The sequence below is a fragment of the Peromyscus californicus genome, unplaced genomic scaffold (genome assembly GCF_007827085.1).
Source record: "Peromyscus californicus insignis strain IS unplaced genomic scaffold, ASM782708v3 Scaffold_22__1_contigs__length_63687245, whole genome shotgun sequence".
NCBI classification, from domain to species: domain Eukaryota; kingdom Metazoa; phylum Chordata; class Mammalia; order Rodentia; family Cricetidae; genus Peromyscus; species Peromyscus californicus.
The window spans coordinates 50,977,024-50,996,034 of NW_026294525.1; the positions used below are offsets into that span (position 1 = coordinate 50,977,024).

Consider the following 19,011-nt stretch of genomic DNA (forward strand, 5'->3'; position numbering starts at 1 on the left):
TCACCTTAAAAGTTTATAATAAAATATGGGTCATATTGATAGCTGCTTTTTTTTTGCAAAGCAGCATATAAAATCACATAAAAGTCAATAGTTTTATGATATACTACCAAAAACATGGTAACAAAGAATGCAGAAATGACTGTCATTTATAATTAATATCAAGAATAAAATAGGTAAAAATAAACCTAACCACATGTATAAAAATCCCCTGACTCTTAGAATCTTTCCATCCCTTCTTCCACAAAGATCACTGAGCCTGAGGAAGGGGTGCAAAATATAGGTCCCAATGAGCGAAGCACTCCACAATATTTTATTCTCTGCATATTAACCAGTTGTGGGGCCTCTGTGTTAATTGTCATCCACTGTGAGAAGAAGCTACTTGTAATGAAGACTGGGAGATGCTCTGATTTATTGGTGTAGCAATAAGTCATTAAGAATCATTTGAACACTGACTATTTATAGGAGTAATAGCATCTTGTTCTTCCCTTGGCCTATTATATACGTAGTCACAGTTTCTCATTCCCTTTATATATATGTATGTATATATATATATATATATATATAAATAAAGTTAAACATAACTTTATATATGTTTTATGTTAACTAAAAAAGTTAAACATAAAAGAATAAGTAATCCATACAATCTATGGGCAAATGAAATGAAAAAAAAAAACACTTTTCAAAAGAAAAAAAATAGAAAAAGCCAGTGGACACTTGTAGCAAATGCTACAAATCTTTAGCCATCAGGAAAATCTCTCAAGGGAAAGTATTTTCTCCAATTAGATTCATCCTTCATTTGAGTGTCTGAGTGACTTCCATCACATTGGTCTGTCTTAATCAAGAAACACGTTTCAAATTTAGATTGCTGTCTATTTCCCCTATATCTTTTATTTCTTCATAATCAATCGAATGTTCAAATTGCTTACTGAGTATATCCTAACGTTGCCACCATTTGTCTAGTGTCCCGATTGTTACTTCAACTTGATCTTGGCAGGCATAATGCCAAAAGATACAATGTCTTCAGTGATTGATCTTGTAACATAAGCAAATAAAGTACATGTAGGATTAAAAAGCAAGTGGATGAACATATACAGCAGCAGTTTCTACTGCACAGAATAGAATTCACAATGTAGCCAAAGCAGGTAAGTAGTTGATTTTACTGGTTCAATCACAGGCATCACACACAGAAGTGGCATTGTGTTAGAGATCTGAAGGAAAAGGTTAGAAGTCTGGTCCCGAGGATGCAATGAAGTCTGGTAGATCATTGCAAGAGAGAAGACCATCACTAAACTTTTTTGTAAACAGGATTTCTGCTTGTTATACTGAAATCCATGTTATGAAAAATAAAAGTTGTTTGATTTCAGGGACAGAGTAATCTTGAGACTAAAACTGTGAAGAAGCTTTAAGTTCGCACTCGACAAAATCTAGGGATAATACAATGACTTAATGTACTCTGCTTTTACTCTCTTTTGGTAAAGACCCTCTTTCATAAACTAAAAATAACCCAGCAATGAATTATAAGCAGTGCCTTTTCATGTTTGAGAAGCTCCATGAATTTGTAATGAATTCTATGCTTTGTAGTCTCTGTTTCACTGATGAAAGGGTCAGAAGCCCAATTTATAGGTTAAATTATATTAGGGAGCTATGCATTATATGACATATTCTATTAAAGCCAAAGCAATGACCTGGGATTTAACAATCAGGAATTTCATACATTTGACCAACAATTTTGTCATTAATTACTTTTATAATTGCAAAGAATAAGGGAAAATTGTACTTTTTTTTAAAGTTCTACAATTGGAATTTCTACTCAGAATGAACTTTAGGTGTGAGTAGATACTGTTGTATAAAAAAAATATAAAGTATAATAATTATTTTATAATATTTGCATATGATAAATATAAGGATATAAAATACAAGATGTAAAGTTTATCTATACTGTTGGAAAATATGTAGTAGCTAAAATTGAAATTGAAATCCTATTGAGAATTTATTTCTCTAAGGAGTAGAGAAAGTTACACATTCTTTAAGAAATTTAAAAAGCAGATTTAATAGCTTGTTTCTATTTTAAAAGTTAATACCATTTCAAAACACTTCTTCAAATATTTCACAATAAAAGCTTGCTATAGAACGCTGTTCAGTGTTTTATGGGCTGTTAGAAGATAAGTTTGGTAGTTTAAGAAGCCACATAATGATAGTTTAAGAAGCCAATAATTTATTTAAATATATAATGACCTATTTTAAAATGAACATCTTTTTTTTGTTTTTTGGGGTTTTTTTTGGCTAAGCAAGGTATGATAGTTTCTACATGGCAATATGTAATTTTTAAAGCATAATATTAAATAGCTTCCATTTTTAGATACAATTAAATGTTCCAAATCTACAAACCAGTGTGGGTGGCCTGAACCTTGAAAGTAGAAAGTAGATCTAAAAAATTGGAGAGATAGCATGAACAATATGTAAATGTAAATGGGAAGGGCTCACAATTTCAAATGAATTTTGTAAAATTAGTACAAGATGAAACAGTTTTATTGATTTCTGACTCTAACTTTTGACAAATTCACAGAACAGGCAGATTCTATAAGAGAGTCCATGAATAATAATGTTTTCATTTTTAGTTGAATTCCTAAATTTCACTACATCTCAACTCTGTCTATATAGCTAGATGTTTATATTTATATTACATATATGTATATAATATACATATATGTATATATACATATATATACTCTATCTTGTGTGTTTGTAGATATGCTAAAATACAGTAGAGTTGTTGGATACTTGTAATTAGAAGAATTGGAGTTCAGTTTTCTGTCACTTCTCTACTGTGTGCTTTTGAACAAGGCTGTTTTGCTTGCCATGAAAATAAACTACAGAATGTCACGAACAGTCTTGACTAACAAGGATCTTACAGCCCCTCTGAATGATCCACTCCTTCATTTTCATCATAGTTTAATAAATGTTTTCTATGTGTGTGTGCATTTTGCTGGATCCTGGAGTCAGACAGATAAAGAATCAAAGATCTCTTCTTCCCTTGGCTCTCCAATCTCCTCTGCTCACTATTAGGTAAACTCAGGCAAAAGACACCTAACTGACAAGCTTAAAGTTCAGTTAATTGTTGTCACAAATGGAATCAGAATCTTGGCCTCAGGTTGAAGAGATGGCTCAGCAGTTTGGAATGTGCCTACTGCACTTGCAGAGGACCAGGTTTCGTTCACAGCACCAAGGTGGCAGTTCACAAAAGCCTGGAACTGCAGCTCTTGGTTATCTGATGCCTCTGTCATTTGTGGGTACCAGCACTCATATATATCATATATATATATGATATATATATATATATATGATATATATGATATATATATCCCCACTGATACACGTAAGTGCACATAATTAAAATTTTTTAAAATATATTTTAAAATAAATCTTAATGATTTTTAATTTTATCCTTCAAATTCCCATATTATTAAAATGATATACATAGTATCTATTGGTATCATCAGTATATCCATTTCTATCAAGAGATACTCGATAAAAATCAAATGGATATAGATGCAGGTAGTGTGTATAGCAGCCCAAACATCCTAACTGCTTTAGAGGGAAAATACCTTTGTTCCGTTTGTACAGTTTTGTGCATGTCTTCATTCTGTGAATGTGCCTGTAAATAACCTTCTCTCGGCTTTCCTCTACTGTGTGCATTGTGCCATATTTCCTGTGGCACAAATAGGTATGTGAGAAGAAAAACAAATGACACTTTCACTCAGATTAGGAATATGGTTTATTTGTTGTCCTTTGAAAAAAAGTGACATACATATTCATGGCATCCTATAAATGTAGTACAAATTCCTCCCATGCCTCTAGGCAGCCTTCAACTAGGTCACACTAGGCAGATAAGGATGTATGTTACTTCTCATATGTCTATTGGGAGGAATCCATTTATGAAGATTGGGTTAGAAAAGAATTTTAGTTGTTGCTTATGTATATTTATAAGGATTACATTTACTCTTCCTCTCTTAGTTCCCCAGTATGAAACCTTGTATCAGTTCATTCTGACAGTATTGGATGAGGCACATGTTTTAACCTCTTTTCTTTTGTAATTATATAAACATGTACACTGTAGATGGTGACCAGGGAATGATAATCAGAACATCTGTTACGATAAATGAAACAGAGAACGGGAGTTGAGTTTTGAATTGTAAAGCACTAAATGTCTCTCTTCTGATCTGTGGCTTTATGCAAATGGGGATACCAGAAAGTGTTGCTTAAACCTGTCCGTTTTCAGCTCATCAGCAGAGGAACCCTTGGTTGCTCTTCAGTCTTCTCACAGGGGTGTTGCTCTGCGAGGGAGTCGTTTGTCTTTGTTGAAATCAATTAAGTTATCCTTTACAGTAATTTGTGGAGCAGTGTAAGCATCTAGAGAAGATAGGAGAGTAATGGCTTAAGGAACTAATAATGTCTAGAAGACCTTCACCTGGTGGAGTTCTCTAGCTTCACTCTGCACACCCCTGATGCATTTTTGGTCTGAGGAGCAAGAGCTGTCAGGTAAAACTTAATAAAATAAATAAATAAATCTAAATAAATAATACTTTCTAATCAATGTTTCCCTTTAAATGAAGTATTTGTTGAAGACTAAGCGGAGGGACAGTCGCTAGTCTCATGTTAAAAGAAAACTGTCATTTTTTTCTGATTCTCTGCAACCCTCCCTTCACCACATCTAGAGAGCCTATCTCAGGAGAATTACCAGCTAGAAACCTTTTCCTCTAGCAGCTTGCCTGCACCGAAAGCAACTTTTGAAATGACTTTAAAATTAATTTCATGTACTTGCTTTGTACTGATTTCTAAATATAAGTGTTTCCAATAAAAACTGACAATTTTTTTCAATTTAAATAGTTTGGTTGTGAATCACTAAGCACATATGAAACCTAGGAGAAAGTTTCAGTGAACAAGTAATTCCCATACTCTGTTAAGAAGAAAAGTGCTTTGCTGGGGGATGGAAAGGTGACATTACAGTTGCCTGCCTGCAAGTGCCTCTCTAAAAGATTATCTTTGTGTTTAACCTTCAAGGGAATTGTTTTATAAAGCTGATGTAATTAATTCCTATAATGAATATTTGAATCAATATTTGAGTATTTCTTCTGATTAAAAATATTCTTCCTTTTGCTTCCATCCAAGTATTTTCCCCGCAGAGGGTATTGTATAGCCCTAACTGGCCTTGATCTCCTCCCAAGCTTCCTGCTCCCACATCCTGAGTGCTGGGGTTATAACCATGAGCCACACCCAGCTTCTCTCTCTCCAATTTTAAGAATACATAACTTAATAATATTATACCAGAGGTTTTTCTATCATGAATAGTTTTAGCTATAATATGATATCAGGAAAATGAAAATTTAGTTTATTCCCCAAAATCTAGAGAATAGTATTACTTATTAGACATGATTATTATTCATATTACTTAGGGAACACTTCTATTCATGTTTATTCATTTCATTTTTATATAAAAGTAAATATATTGGCATAATTAAAATGGAATAAATACAATTTAATGAAATCATGATTTGTTGTTGTTTGAAGAATTTAAATGTTTTATCGTATGAAGACAGCTCTGAGTGATTCCAATAACAGCATTTTCCCCAGAACTAAACAAAATAGACAAAATTAAGTAATTTCCCAGGACTGTGAACAACATGACTAAGCTAGACTATGAGCAGAGCAGAATAACTCTAAGGCCTTATTATTTCATACTGTGTCATCCATACCCTGTTTTATTAATAATATATTCTGAACATTTTCTATCACAGTAAATATCCATCTAAGCATTTTAATTGATACATATTGTTCTTTGGTAGCTTATGATGTTATACAGAACTAATGCAGAGATATATGTACATTTAGATTGGGATTTATTTCAGTTTTTAAAATAATTCTATAATGATCATATTTGTACACAGGTAATGTTTGATACTACTTGCATTAAAGCTCACCTTTCTTCCAGTGGAATTTTGATTCATATAATTTCTTCCTCCAAGCCTATTTGTTGATTGTACAAGTCAACAAAATTATGTTAGTGTAAGAAATATTATTTAAGTATCTACTATATGATACTCAGCAAAGAGCTGTGGTTTTAACACATAACCTAAGGGTTTAGGTTCTGGCAAATATGTTACATGAGTTTGTTAAATGAAATGTTTAGAAAAGCTCGCTTGAGGAGCTAGAGAGATGGCTCAGGAGTTGAGAGCATTGGCTGTTAAAGAGTACTGGGTTCCATCCGCAGGACCCATATGGTGGCTAACAACCATCTGTCACTCCAGTTCCAAGGGATCCCACACCCTTTTCTGGCCAACACAGACACTGGGCACACTAGTGGTATACAGACATACATACATGTGGACCAAGCACCCATATACACAAACATTTTTAAGTTCACTTTATTACAATTTACAGTTTAATTCTCATGGGAAGTTTGGAGTATTGTAGTTTTGACTAAACATATGCTTTTGGTGGGTGTGTGTATATGTGTGTCTGTGTCCATGTTTATGTGCGTGCACATGTATTTATATGTGTGGTCTCATTATCCATGATGAACCCACAAGGCTCCATAGTAATTTCATTTGATTGTAAGATACTCCCTTTATCTATACAAAGTCAATAGAAATACTTTATCAAGGCGTACTGCTCCTTTTACAAGTGTAGACCTTTAGTTTCCTTACTTTGTCTCTGACTTGACTCTATATTTATACTTTCTTCAGACTCTGATTTGCATGAAAGATTATGCTTAAGCATTAATTTTTTTGGCAGATTCACATATATGTACACTATTTCTGTGTTCAATCTCTACTGCTCATCCTCATTATCTGCAGTTAGTATTCCTGTAAAACAGCTTAGAAGCAGATGCTTAGAAAAGGTTAACTTTAATAATCATTTGCATATTTATGTTTTTCTTAAGTTTTCTTTTATATTTCTCCTAACAACTGCTTTGAAATCTTTTGGTTTTTATTCATTTCAAAAATAAATATATCTATTATTGTATGTCGAGAGTAGTTGTAAAAAATAAGATTTTCAAAATAAACTTTTACTAAATTAGTATTAGAAATTTAGAATATAGCCGGGCAGTGGTGGCACATGACTTTATTCCCAGCACTCAGGAGGCAGTGACAGGCGGATCTCTGTGAGTTCGAGGCCAGCCTGGTCTACAAAGTGAGTTCCAAGACAGGCTCCAAAGCTACAGAGAAACCCTATCTTGAACCCCCGCTCCCCCCCCACACAAATAAATAAAAGAAGAAAAAGAAATTTAGTATTCTATTCTATAGAGTCTTCATTATAAGCATCAACTATTAACATTGAAATTTACAAAGTGCTTCGGCAGATTGTGTTCTGGATTTTTCATGCTACAATAGGATCCACAGGAGTCTCCTATTTGTCATTTAATACATGTATACAGTATTTCTTTTAAGTTACTTTATTTATGGCTATAAAATTCTCTCTATTTTGTTGATATTTTGAACACTGCTGTGATTTTTGGATAGAACTTCCAACACACACACACACACACACACACACACACACACACACACACACACACTTAAATTTGTATTTGCATAAGCTTTGATTTGTTGATTTTTTAGAACCAGAAAAATCCCCCAAGTATTTTCCTTTCACAAGTTGCGGTATTAGCCGGACAGTGTCTCACCCTTAGTGCCACACTCTCCTTACTTCATTTCTCCTTATCTCTTTCAACACAAACCTCGGCTCCAACTTTAAATTTCCTGGTCTTCCCTATCTCCTCAAATTGTTGTACATTTTGTACTGGCGGGATCTTCCTCTGGTTAAGCAAAGTGACTGAGGCCGGACAAGTGGCAGCAGAGTCCTTGTTTGGAGGCCCTGAGAGACCACTGTGTAAATATGAGAAAGTGAAACCTGGATTGCAATGGAGACCCCAGGATGTTGAAAGTGTCAGAGCCATGGGATATCTGCCAGGGAGAGGTGCATACTGGGAATGGAATCAGGCCAAGAGAGGATTGTGTGTCAGTCAGAAAGCTTAGAAGGATGTAGCAACTTAAGCCCTTTGACATCTGACATTGAGGTACAGGATTTGGAGTTTGTCCTGATGAATTTCAGTCTTGCTTTGGTTCAGTATTTGCTTACTCTGACACCATTCCTTCCATTTTTGAATGGTAATGTATATTCTGTGTGATAGTATGTTGGAAACATTGTAACACGAATCTTAAATGGTCTTATTAATAAAAAACTTGGGGCCAGATGTTCAGCCAGGGTGATAGCTGAAAGATCAGAGAAGCAGAACAAGCCAAGCCAACCTCACCTCTCCAACTCCTCAGCCTATCCTGTTTCCTCAGACTGAAAGCCTCTGAGTCCTCATCCGAATGGATCTCAGCTGAACTGCTTAAAAACCTCTACTTCCTGGTCTTCACGCCTTATATACCTTTCTGCTTCCTGCCATCACTTCCTGGGATTAAAGGCCTGTGGCCCTCCTGTGCGAAGACATGAGATCTAGAGTGCTGGGATTAAAGGTGTGTGCCACCATACCTGGCTCTTTCCCAGTGTGGCCTTGAACTCACAGAGATCCAGATAGATCTCTGCCTCCCAAGTGATAGGATTAAAGGTGTGTGCCACCACTTCCTGGCCTCCATATCTAATTTAGGGACTGGCTCTGTTATCTGATCCCCAAATAAGTTTATTAGGGTGCACAATATATTAGGGGACAAAATATATCACCACAAAACATATAATTTGATTTTTATTTTATAGGAGTAACAATTAGGAGATTGCCTTGAGTTTCAGAAGAAATTTTGGATGTTGGATATTTAAACTATATGGGGACTATGACAGACTATGGGGACTTTTAGACTTGGAATAAATACATTTTGTATTATAATATGGCCAAAAGCCAAAGGGATCAAGGGAGTAGAATGTGGTAGTTCGAATAAGAATGGCCCACATAGACTCATGTTTTGAATGTTTGGTCCGTAGAATTGTTTGAGGAGAAGAACTGTTTGAGGAAGATTGAAAAGTATGGCCTTCTGGGAGGGAGTATGTCACTGGGGGTGGGCTTTGAGATTTCAAAAGCCCAGGCCCTTCCCAGTGAAGTGTCTCTGCCTCATGCTGGTGGATCAGATGTAAACTCATAGGTTCTGATCTCGCTCATTGCAGTCTGCCTGAAGCCATGCTCCCTGATATGATGATTGTAGATTCATTCTCTGAACCTGTAATCCTCAATACATTTCTGTAAATTGTCATGATGTCTTATCACAGAAATTTAAAAGTAACTAAGCTATAATTTAAGTATTATAACAATGTCTGATATGTAGTCTGATCTCAATAAATGTTGATGGTGAGAAACTTTCATCCTTCAGTCAGAGTGGACCCATACACAAACTTATTTTATAGTGACTTAACATTCTTAAGCATTAAATAGCAAGAAAGAGTATGAATTACAATGTTTAAATGGATCTGGAATTATGAGAACATAAAACTAAGACATAGATTGCTGGAGGTGGCTTCAACTGCAGATTGTGAGAGGGAGAGGACCACCTTTTCCTTGAGCTCATAATGCATTATAAGAACATTGCAAATTTGTGCATGTGTGCCTGTGTATATAGGCAGTGACTTGGTTCCTGAGCAGGGAAGTGTCATTTGCCAAGAAACAGAGGCATTGGATTCTGTTTCACTAAGGGTTTATGGTTTGATAAACTATTAGCAGGAGTAATGTATCTTAGCTAGTGTTCTATTGCTGTGAAGAGACATTATGATCACAGCAACTCTTTTATAAAAAGAAAGCAGTTAACTGGGCTTGCTTACAGTTTCAGAGGCTTAGTTAGTCCATTTTCATCATGGCAGGAAGCATAGTGGCACTCAGGCAGGTTAGATGCTGTAGAGTAGCTGAGAATTCTATATCCATGTCCTTAGGCAACGGACAGAGAGACACTGGGACTGACTTACTTGAGCTTCTGAAACCTCTAAGCTCACCACCAATGATGCAATTCTGCCAACAAGGCCACTTCTCTTATTAGTGTCACTCGCTGTTTAACCAACCATTCACATCTGTGATTCTGTGGGAACCATTGTTATTCAAGTTTAGAATAGCAACAATAGATATGCTAAGGTGAAAGGGGAAAGCCCAGGAGGTCTCAACTCCACAGAAAAGGCTATAGGCAATTAAGGAACTCTAAAAGCAGGAGAAACAGTCTTTCCCAAGGAAGAACACACCAATTGGTTAGCCAATACCAAATGATCAGTCCTGAAAATACACATATGATTAACATTATACAGACTGAGACTGTTCTTATATTTAGGAATATCTATGTACATATTTAGATATAAGTTACAATTTAATGAAAAAATAGGCTATGAGTTTAAAAAAGAACATAGGTAATATATGAGAGAATTTGGGGGAAAGAGAAGGGAAAATGATGTAATTTTATTATAATTTCAAAAAAAATTGTATCTATGATTTAAAAGCACACTGTATAAAAATTAAAGGCAGTTAACAATTTTTTATCTTTTGAATAGTTACTTTTACAAAATTACAAATGAGGAGATAGATGCTTGTTTAACTGTGCCGAGGTACATGGAAAATAATTTTAGTAAAACAATTTACTCAGAAAACAAGTACATATTCTGGGAGAACAATGGGTGATTTGTCATTCAGAACATTGACTTTCATATTAAATTAAAAGTCTATAGTGCAGTGATTTTACCCACTCTAAGATGAGACCTCATGAAAGTCTCAGGGTTAGAGGTTTTTTTGGTTGTCATATTCATCATAAGTTTATGAGTCATACAGTCCTTTGTAGTAGTTAATATTGATCTACAGAAGAAAAGTATGCCAAGGTTTCAGCAACTGACTGATAAGTATTTCATTTCATTATTGGGTAGTGATGTTTGTTTGTGAGTCAGAGACTGATGGGAAAGTTTTGGCATCATTTGTTCTGTGGAAACCTCTTACCATTTAGTCTCCGTCTACAAAACAGCAGTGAAACTCTGTCATTCTTTCTCCAGTCTCCACTCCTTCCTCTAGCAAGCCTGTGATAGAATGCTGCAGTGACTTTATTATTTAAAATAGAGGCTATAAGAAATGTAACACCCTTCTTTGAATTCACAGAAACAAACCCCCCAAAAAATAAAGCTTTGAGGATAATTATATTAGATTATATTTTTCCATGTGAGAAATAAAAAGGTAAGCATGGAAAGGCAGTAAAAATTGTCTGGATCCTTGCTGTAAAGAGTAAAGTATTTGGAAACAAGTGTCCCTCGAATCCCAAAAATTTCAAACTGGATGAACATTAGTATAAGTCCACCATGAACACACTTATAGATTACTAACATGCTACTTCAATATAGATCATGAAGTTCTTTATTTTATCACTCTAGAATTTACCCACCAAATATGATTTGTGAACTATTCAAGCAATCCTCTTTTATTATTATTGACATAGTATCCTTTTATAGCCCTGACTGTCCTGGAATTCTATAGGTCAGGTTAGTGTCACATTCACAGAAAAAAAACTGTCTGCTTCTGCCTCCTGTGTACTGAGATTAGTGTGTGCTCCCAGACAAGGCCTAGAACATTATTCTTAAAGGTTTCTCTAGAAAACAGATAATGACATTCACAGAATACAGGGTTTGGTTTTCCCCCCTCTCCTTTAGTTGGGTACCAACAGGGAAACATCTTTCTGTTTTCACAGTTACAAATTAGTAATGAACTTTCAAAGCTCATTATGTTTAGTCACACAGAACATGAGAAATGGAGTGCATTGGTGAGCAAGTCTTGTTTAGAGAGGCTGAGAAGTTCATTCAGTACCATCACTGTATCTTCCTCTAGTTCTCAGGCAGTTGTTGGTCTTCATTCTTACCATGACCTGAATCAAAAGTATGTTTATGTGTGCATGATTTCTCCTGTGCTATAACTAGCCCTGATTATATGTGTTAGTAGGTCTCCCGGAGTACTCATTCAGCTCAGTTTTCAGATTTCCAAATAAGACCCTTTAACACAACAAAGTTCTGTGAATACTTTAGTAGAGAAATCAAGAACAGCCAATCCTGACAGTCTCACTGTAACATCTCTGCACCTTTGACATAGTTGCAGAGTCCATCTGTTTGTCTATCTTCTGAAGTGAAAAAAGCATTCATGAGCTGATTTTAAAAAAGTTCCCTGCTTTCTAGCTGAACAAAAATGGGCAGTTAATGTTCATATGTAAATGCGGAACCAAGCCTGTCTGTATATCTGGTAGCTCTTTGCTGTATTTTTCCTGGCCTGTATTCCATCTAACATTGGTTTTGTGATAGTTATATTGCCTAGCAAGCACATCTGTCATTGCACAGAGAGTACATCAAAAGAAGAAGCAGGTGTTGATGTCCTAGATTTGTATATATCTTTTAAATAGTTCTAGTTTTACCTTACATGAAATCATTAGGAAAAGTGTAACAATTAAATGTGAAAAAGAATTCATCAGTTACATGACCAAAACCAAGTCCCTTTAATATTTCTTTGGTGGAAGCATGTTGGAGACACATTTCTACAATTTTTCTATTTTCATGCAACATTATTGGCAAAAGATATTTGAGTCTCATATATTGAAATAAGATGAACATTAAAGTGCCTGTTGCATCTATTCTTGTCCTATTATGACTAAAATGGAGCTTCTTTCCATCCTCCCATTAAATATAAAGGTCTGTTCCTGGTTCCACCTTAAGAAATATCACTATTTCTCTTTGTTTTCTGATTTTCTAAAATCAACAAGCAAATTCCTCAAGTATTTTTATAACATCTATTATAGTGATTTTTTCTATTGTGACATTAATGTGTTATAAGTTAACTTTTTCATGTTTAAATAAATAGAGTTTAAGCCCTACCTGCATATAAACTCCTAGATTTGTGCCATCATCCAAGTTCTCTTTGAAGTAGATTTTTAATAGAATTTTGGGGGGAGTCTTTCCTACTAAAACCTGTCCTGAACATGTCAGGGTGCTTAGTTGTTGTTTTATCTCCAGTTAATAATATTGGGTCCCTCCCTCTTAAAGAAGATATTTTGCCTTAATGTTTTGTTTTTAATAGATAAAAAATTAGAATCTAAGATTAAATCAATAAAAATTATTCATTTTATTTAAGTTAGAGAATGAGTTATCCCAAACAATTTGAAAGATTTCTTTACATATTCAAAGCAGTGCTGAAATATGTGTGTGTAATGTTTCTTCTGAATTATTTATGACCAGGAGTAAGGATAAGAGGGTTTGAAGTCCCTGTCATCAAATATTGACCATTTCAGTATATCATACAGAAATAACAATTTTTTATCTTATTTTGGAATTTGTAAACTACTCCATGTTTCCAATTTCTTAGTGACTTTTTATTCATAATAAACTTTCAAAGTTTGGATAGATACAAGCCTTTTTTTACTTCTATGTGCAAATTCTTCAATATCTAGTTACATCTTATTGGAGCCAGCATGCCACACAGTACAGGAAATTCTGTGTGTTTTGCCTGAGTGAACTTTTGAAGATTCTTTGTGGAATAGGCAAAATGATGAAGTGAGGTGTGGACACATTATAACCTTGGCTTTGTGACATTTTAGCTCATGGTTTGTGGTAACAGAGCTCGTTCTTGTTAGATTTTCCTACATCACATTACTTTGAAGACTTAGTGAGTTTCACACTTGTTGAATGCCTTTTTTTCCAGTACTTTGTATAAGCTAACATTTCATCTTCAAAACAACTCTACTTAATAGAATTTCTTATCATCCTCCCACCTCAAAAAATAAACAAAAATGAAAACAAAACAAACAGATTGAGGTTTTAAACAACTGTCCAATTGACAAAGTGGCAAGTGCTGAGCTACAAGGTAAATCTATTCTGAATTTACAGATCCTCTTACCACTCTTGCCTTTGACATTCACAAGGCATGTGGTTTGGCTATGAATAACCACTGGAAATGTAAATCACTCATTATTCTTCTGCTTAACATAACCAGTGAACAATTTTATATATGTTAAAATTCTATTTTTCAAGTTGATTGCTTTAGTAACTACAACATCAATTTAGTTATTTTAAGCCAGTATGACATCAAATTATAATTTTTCTTATTCTTCTTGAATATCAATTTTTCTTATCCCTGTTTTCTGAGTTCTAATTCTTCATAGAGGAGGTGTTACAATAGCATACTTCTTATTAAACTTCAGTAAGTGCTTTGCTATCCACAGTGGAAGGTGACATTCGGGCATTGAAGTAACTTTTGTAGGGTATGAATTGCCAACTTAGAAACTGATACATTTAGGGAAGTTTAATTTGTGTATGATTGTGCTGAAAGTACATGGCATGGATTTTAAAGGGTGAAAGAGAAGTATTCTTCATCTTCGTAGCACTCATTTCTCAGGGACAGAGGTTATAGAGAGTTCATATGTATGTCCCCTTTCATTCTATTCCCCAAGCTGACAATAAGGAAAAGATTCTATGAAGGTTAGACATCTCAGTTCCATATGAAGAGAGCGTAATGATGCCAGAGAGGAGGAAGGCTGGGACAAGAGTGAAGAAGTGGGGCTGGGCCACTCACACTGAATTACTTAACAGTTCTTTAAATCAGGTAAGAGAGGAGCTTTGTTTTGGAGAAACAGCATTCATGACTGCCATGGCTTCTGAAGGAGATGGCATAGCAAAATGCTAATTTGTCTAAATTTTATTTTATTGGTTTTTTGAGACGGGTTTTCTCCATGTAGCTTTGTGCCTTTTTCCTGGTTATATAGGAAAAAATACCAAGATTTGTAATTTTCTATACTTTTATGTGTTTTTATTTATGTAAATATTTAACTTATTATTTATTTATTTTTATGTAATTTCATACATGAGTACAGTTGAAACTGTGTAACCTATCTGGGGATCATAGTCCTGGAGAAAACTGTCTTTCCTTCCCTCAACAGCCTTTGACTGCCTGTAATTCTTCATCTAGGAATGGGTTCTTATAAAATTTCCCCAACAAAATTGACATGCCAACTGGCATTGCCATTATGCAGGTCTTGTTCAAGCAACCATGTTGTTGAGATGTTATGGGTATGGGATCCCTGTCAAGTCTTGTAGACACTATCTAGTAATGAACATCTGGATCCTCTAGCTCTTCTACTCTTTCTACTCTTTCTACAATGTTCTCTGAGTCAGGTATGGGGTTGTGTTGTAGATGTACCAACCGGGGTAGTGCACCCTGCAGTCATATACTGTCTGCATTTTGATCACTTATGGAGCTCTGTAGTAGCCTCTGCTACAAAAAGAAGCTTATTTTTTGAGGAGTGGGAGTTAGAGTTATTTTGTACATAAGTATAAGCATTTTTAATATAGCTAAATATTACATTGGTTTAGGAAAATAAGAAATAGTAGGTTCTCCTCTAGGGACTATGACCGCTCTAGCCACAGAGAGTTGGCTATATTTCTAGGATCTGTCATGAATTTTCAAATATTGAGTAGGCTTTAAGTCCAATTAGATATTTGTTGGCTACCCCAATATTTAAATGCTGCTCTTGTACCATTATGGATATTTTGCCAAGAAGTCATCATAAATATAAAGAATGGGCTAAAGAATTGTGATGTCTTACATAATGAAGAAAAATTTAATTCAGTCTTCCCATTATTCAGTATTGACAATTCTAGGTTATAGTATAAAAACTGAGCATATAATTTTCAACTTATGTTTGTTGCCTTAAAATAAGTAATTATAAAATACAAAGGAAAAAGTACCTTTAAACAATGATAAATTAGGTAAAAATTCTGAAGCTTTTTTATAGTATGTAATATCTAAAAGTTCATAGAAAAAGTAAATACAGATCCCATTGTGAAACAGATCATCTCTCTCTCTCACACACACATACACACACACACACACACACACACACACATACACACACACACTCCCTCACTCCCTCACTCACTTATACATATGTGGAAGTTTCAAAACATTCAGACAATTTAACACCTCTATAATTGTCCTCTTGCTTTGCTAGGTGGTATTTTTGAATATGTGGAGTCTGGTCCAATGGGAGCTGAGGAACTTGCATTCAGATTTGCTGTGAACACAATCAACAGGAACAGGACTCTGCTGCCCAACACCACTTTAACTTATGATACCCAGAAGATCAACCTCTATGATAGTTTTGAAGCATCTAAGAAAGGTAATTAATAGCTATATACTATGGTTTCTAGAATTCAGATTTTGAGGTGTGCTTAAGAGAGTTCTTGATTCCCTAATATAGTTAATAAATTATTAAGAACATTTATATGGAAGGATTTGTCTTTAATATCTGCATGCATTTTATTAGAGAAAATGTTGATGTAGTTAGCATTTACAAAAGAAAAAGAAAAACACTTTTAAGTGAAATTAAATTTTTGGTGGACAAACTATTCTTCCCTACTGATCTCCATTCACTGTTATTAAAGTGTTTAAAAACTAACTAAAATAAATGATAAAAGAATTCTTCCCAGGGACCCAGGTTAAATTCTCAGCACCTGAATGGCAATGAACAAACTACCTGTAACTTCCAGGGGACATGACTCCCTCTTCTGGCTTCTGATGGCACTGCAAAAATACAAACTTACATGTGGTATACAGACTAACATGTGGACCAAAAACAATACAAATTAAATAAAATCATTAAAGCAATTTTTTGAAAAAGAACCATTACCCAGACATATATTATGCAAACAGCAGTATCAGCAGTGAATCTGTTTGATGGGTACATATTTGCATATTGTCACATAGGTGATCATTGCTTATATACATAGATATTATAGGAAGGCAGGTCCTATCTTTGGCACAGTTAGAATCCCTGTAATAGACATTGCCAGAATGGACTAACATAGCTTTTGTTATCACTATATACTTTAAAACAATGTTTACCTTTCTATAATGCTAATATTGTTTTACTAGCTACCTTACACTGATGGAAACATATATAATTATTTGTAATTCTAATTTGATGAAGTGTTCTTCCAAGCTTATTAATATTAATGACAGTTGATAAGATACAATGCTGCTCAAGATGAAATTCTCTATCTTTTCCCCAGATGCTAACTTGTGTTTTCCAAAGCCTTATTCTGCTTGCCCTTTGAATTCATGTCTTTGTGAATACAAATTAGTTTCCACATTTCATATCCATGTCATGGTGATAAAAGGTTTAAAAGACTGGAGGGAAAAGGTTAGTTGACTGTGAAATGCTCTGTTTGTCATAACAAATGCAAACTAAGTCATTAATTGTAAGACAAATACATTTTATTAGTAGTATAACTCATGATCACTTCCATTAAGGAAGAAGAAACTCTGATGTTAATGAAAACATTCAGACTAAATCATATGGAGTAAGAAAAATATAAATAAAATAATAATAGATTTCTTAATGGTAACTTCAAAGGGTCAGTGTAAAAATATAGTCTCAAATTTTCCTGACAATAAACAGAATATTATTGGGAAATGCCTTAGCACAATTCTTAAGTAATGAAGTCACCTGGTTTATAAAATATTATGAGAAATTTACCAGATTAAACAACCACTAAAAACTCATTTGGAATCTGGCCTAGAGCTAGGAAAACTCAAATAAGTAACTTTCTTTGCCACAGGTAAAAAGGGTGAATGCTATCTTTTGCATGTTGTTTATTGAGCTATTATTGCTTAGGTTATAAAGAAATGTGTACAAGAAGAGCAATCTAAAGTATCTTCTAGAGTCTCTACAAATGTACACAATGATCATGATACTGATGATCAATTTTAAAAGAGTAACCAACTGAGATATTTAAAAGTATTTTTAATCATTTTTGTCTGAAAAGAAATTAGATGTTAAATTTTGGAACTTTTTTCTGATACTTGTTTTCTTCTATATTTCATAGATTATATACTTTGCTCCATCAATGAATACTTTGATGTTTTGTAATTGAATTATTAATTGATTCATACAATACTTTTAGTCTCTTACTAGCTAGGGAGGTGGCTCCATTCCACTATCCTTCTAACTCTGCTGGAGGCAGATCTTTGCGGATGAGGCCAGCCTGGGCAGCAGAGGAAAACCTGTTCTCAAAAATCAAATAAATTAAAACAAACAAACAAATGCTCCTGTGTTGTTTAAAAGTACAGGATGATTTCAAGTGTTTTCAGCTTTTCTTGGATTTTGATTTGTCAAAAAACAAGTGAAGGAAGGCCATCGGTCTCAAAGTATATGAATTATTCTTTTTGAGTATGATTTCAGAATTGGTCTTTCACTGATTTAGAGTTCTTATAATTATTTGGAAAATAGTCATCAGTATGTTCAAAATCAATTTTTTGTATCATATACTATTCTACTTTGTATCATATGAATTCTTAAAGGAAGCATAATCAAGTGGTTTTTACAACTTAATTTTACCTAATTTTAAATTGTCTATGCTTAGGTATTCATGCATCACATATTTTATGCTGAGAATATTCCTTTTTTTTTTTTTTGCAACCCTCCCTTGACATTATTCATAGATTATTTCAAGTTTGGTTTCCATGATATTGGCTGAATAAACCTTCTTTTAATAAACTGAAAGTACTCAGTCGTAAGTTCATGAGACCTCAGTCCTAGACAATGACCCGACTACAGTCAACTGGGGAAAGCTGAGAGCAGCAGGAAGTCTCCCTGGGGCCAGCACACCGATTGGCTACCCAATATCAAATGGTCAGCTTAGGACCATTGCATACATAAAGGTAACATTATATGGACCGAGCAGGTTTTATTTGTGTATTTAGGAACACACACACACACACACACACACACACACACACCAATTAAAAAAAAAAGGAGGCCATGAATTTGAAAGCGAAGGAGAGGAGGGGAACATGGGAGAAGGTTTGGAGGGAGAAAGGGAAGAGAGGAATGATGTAATTATAATCATATATATATATATATATATATATGAGATTTACATATGTAAAATTAATGAAACGCAAATTTATAGATTTCTACTAAAGAAGAAAGATCTTTACCAGGAAGAAATCTTTGGGGTTTAATAGCA

At 34.4% G+C, this 19,011-nt stretch overlaps 1 protein-coding gene across 7 annotated transcripts in view; it reads left to right on the forward strand.

Moving 5' to 3' along the window:
- The window catches only part of Grik2 (glutamate ionotropic receptor kainate type subunit 2), a 631,845-nt gene that overhangs the window by 202,687 nt on the left and 410,147 nt on the right, over positions 1–19,011 (forward strand). For 6 of the 7 annotated variants that reach the window (XM_052751379.1, XM_052751382.1, XM_052751381.1 and 3 more), the window contains one exon: positions 15,993–16,160. The exons of the other annotated variant lie outside the window; for it this stretch is intronic. In XM_052751379.1, the coding sequence (XP_052607339.1) occupies positions 15,993–16,160 (168 nt within the window). The remainder of the gene's footprint in view (positions 1–15,992; positions 16,161–19,011) is intronic. 7 annotated transcript variants of the gene reach the window in all.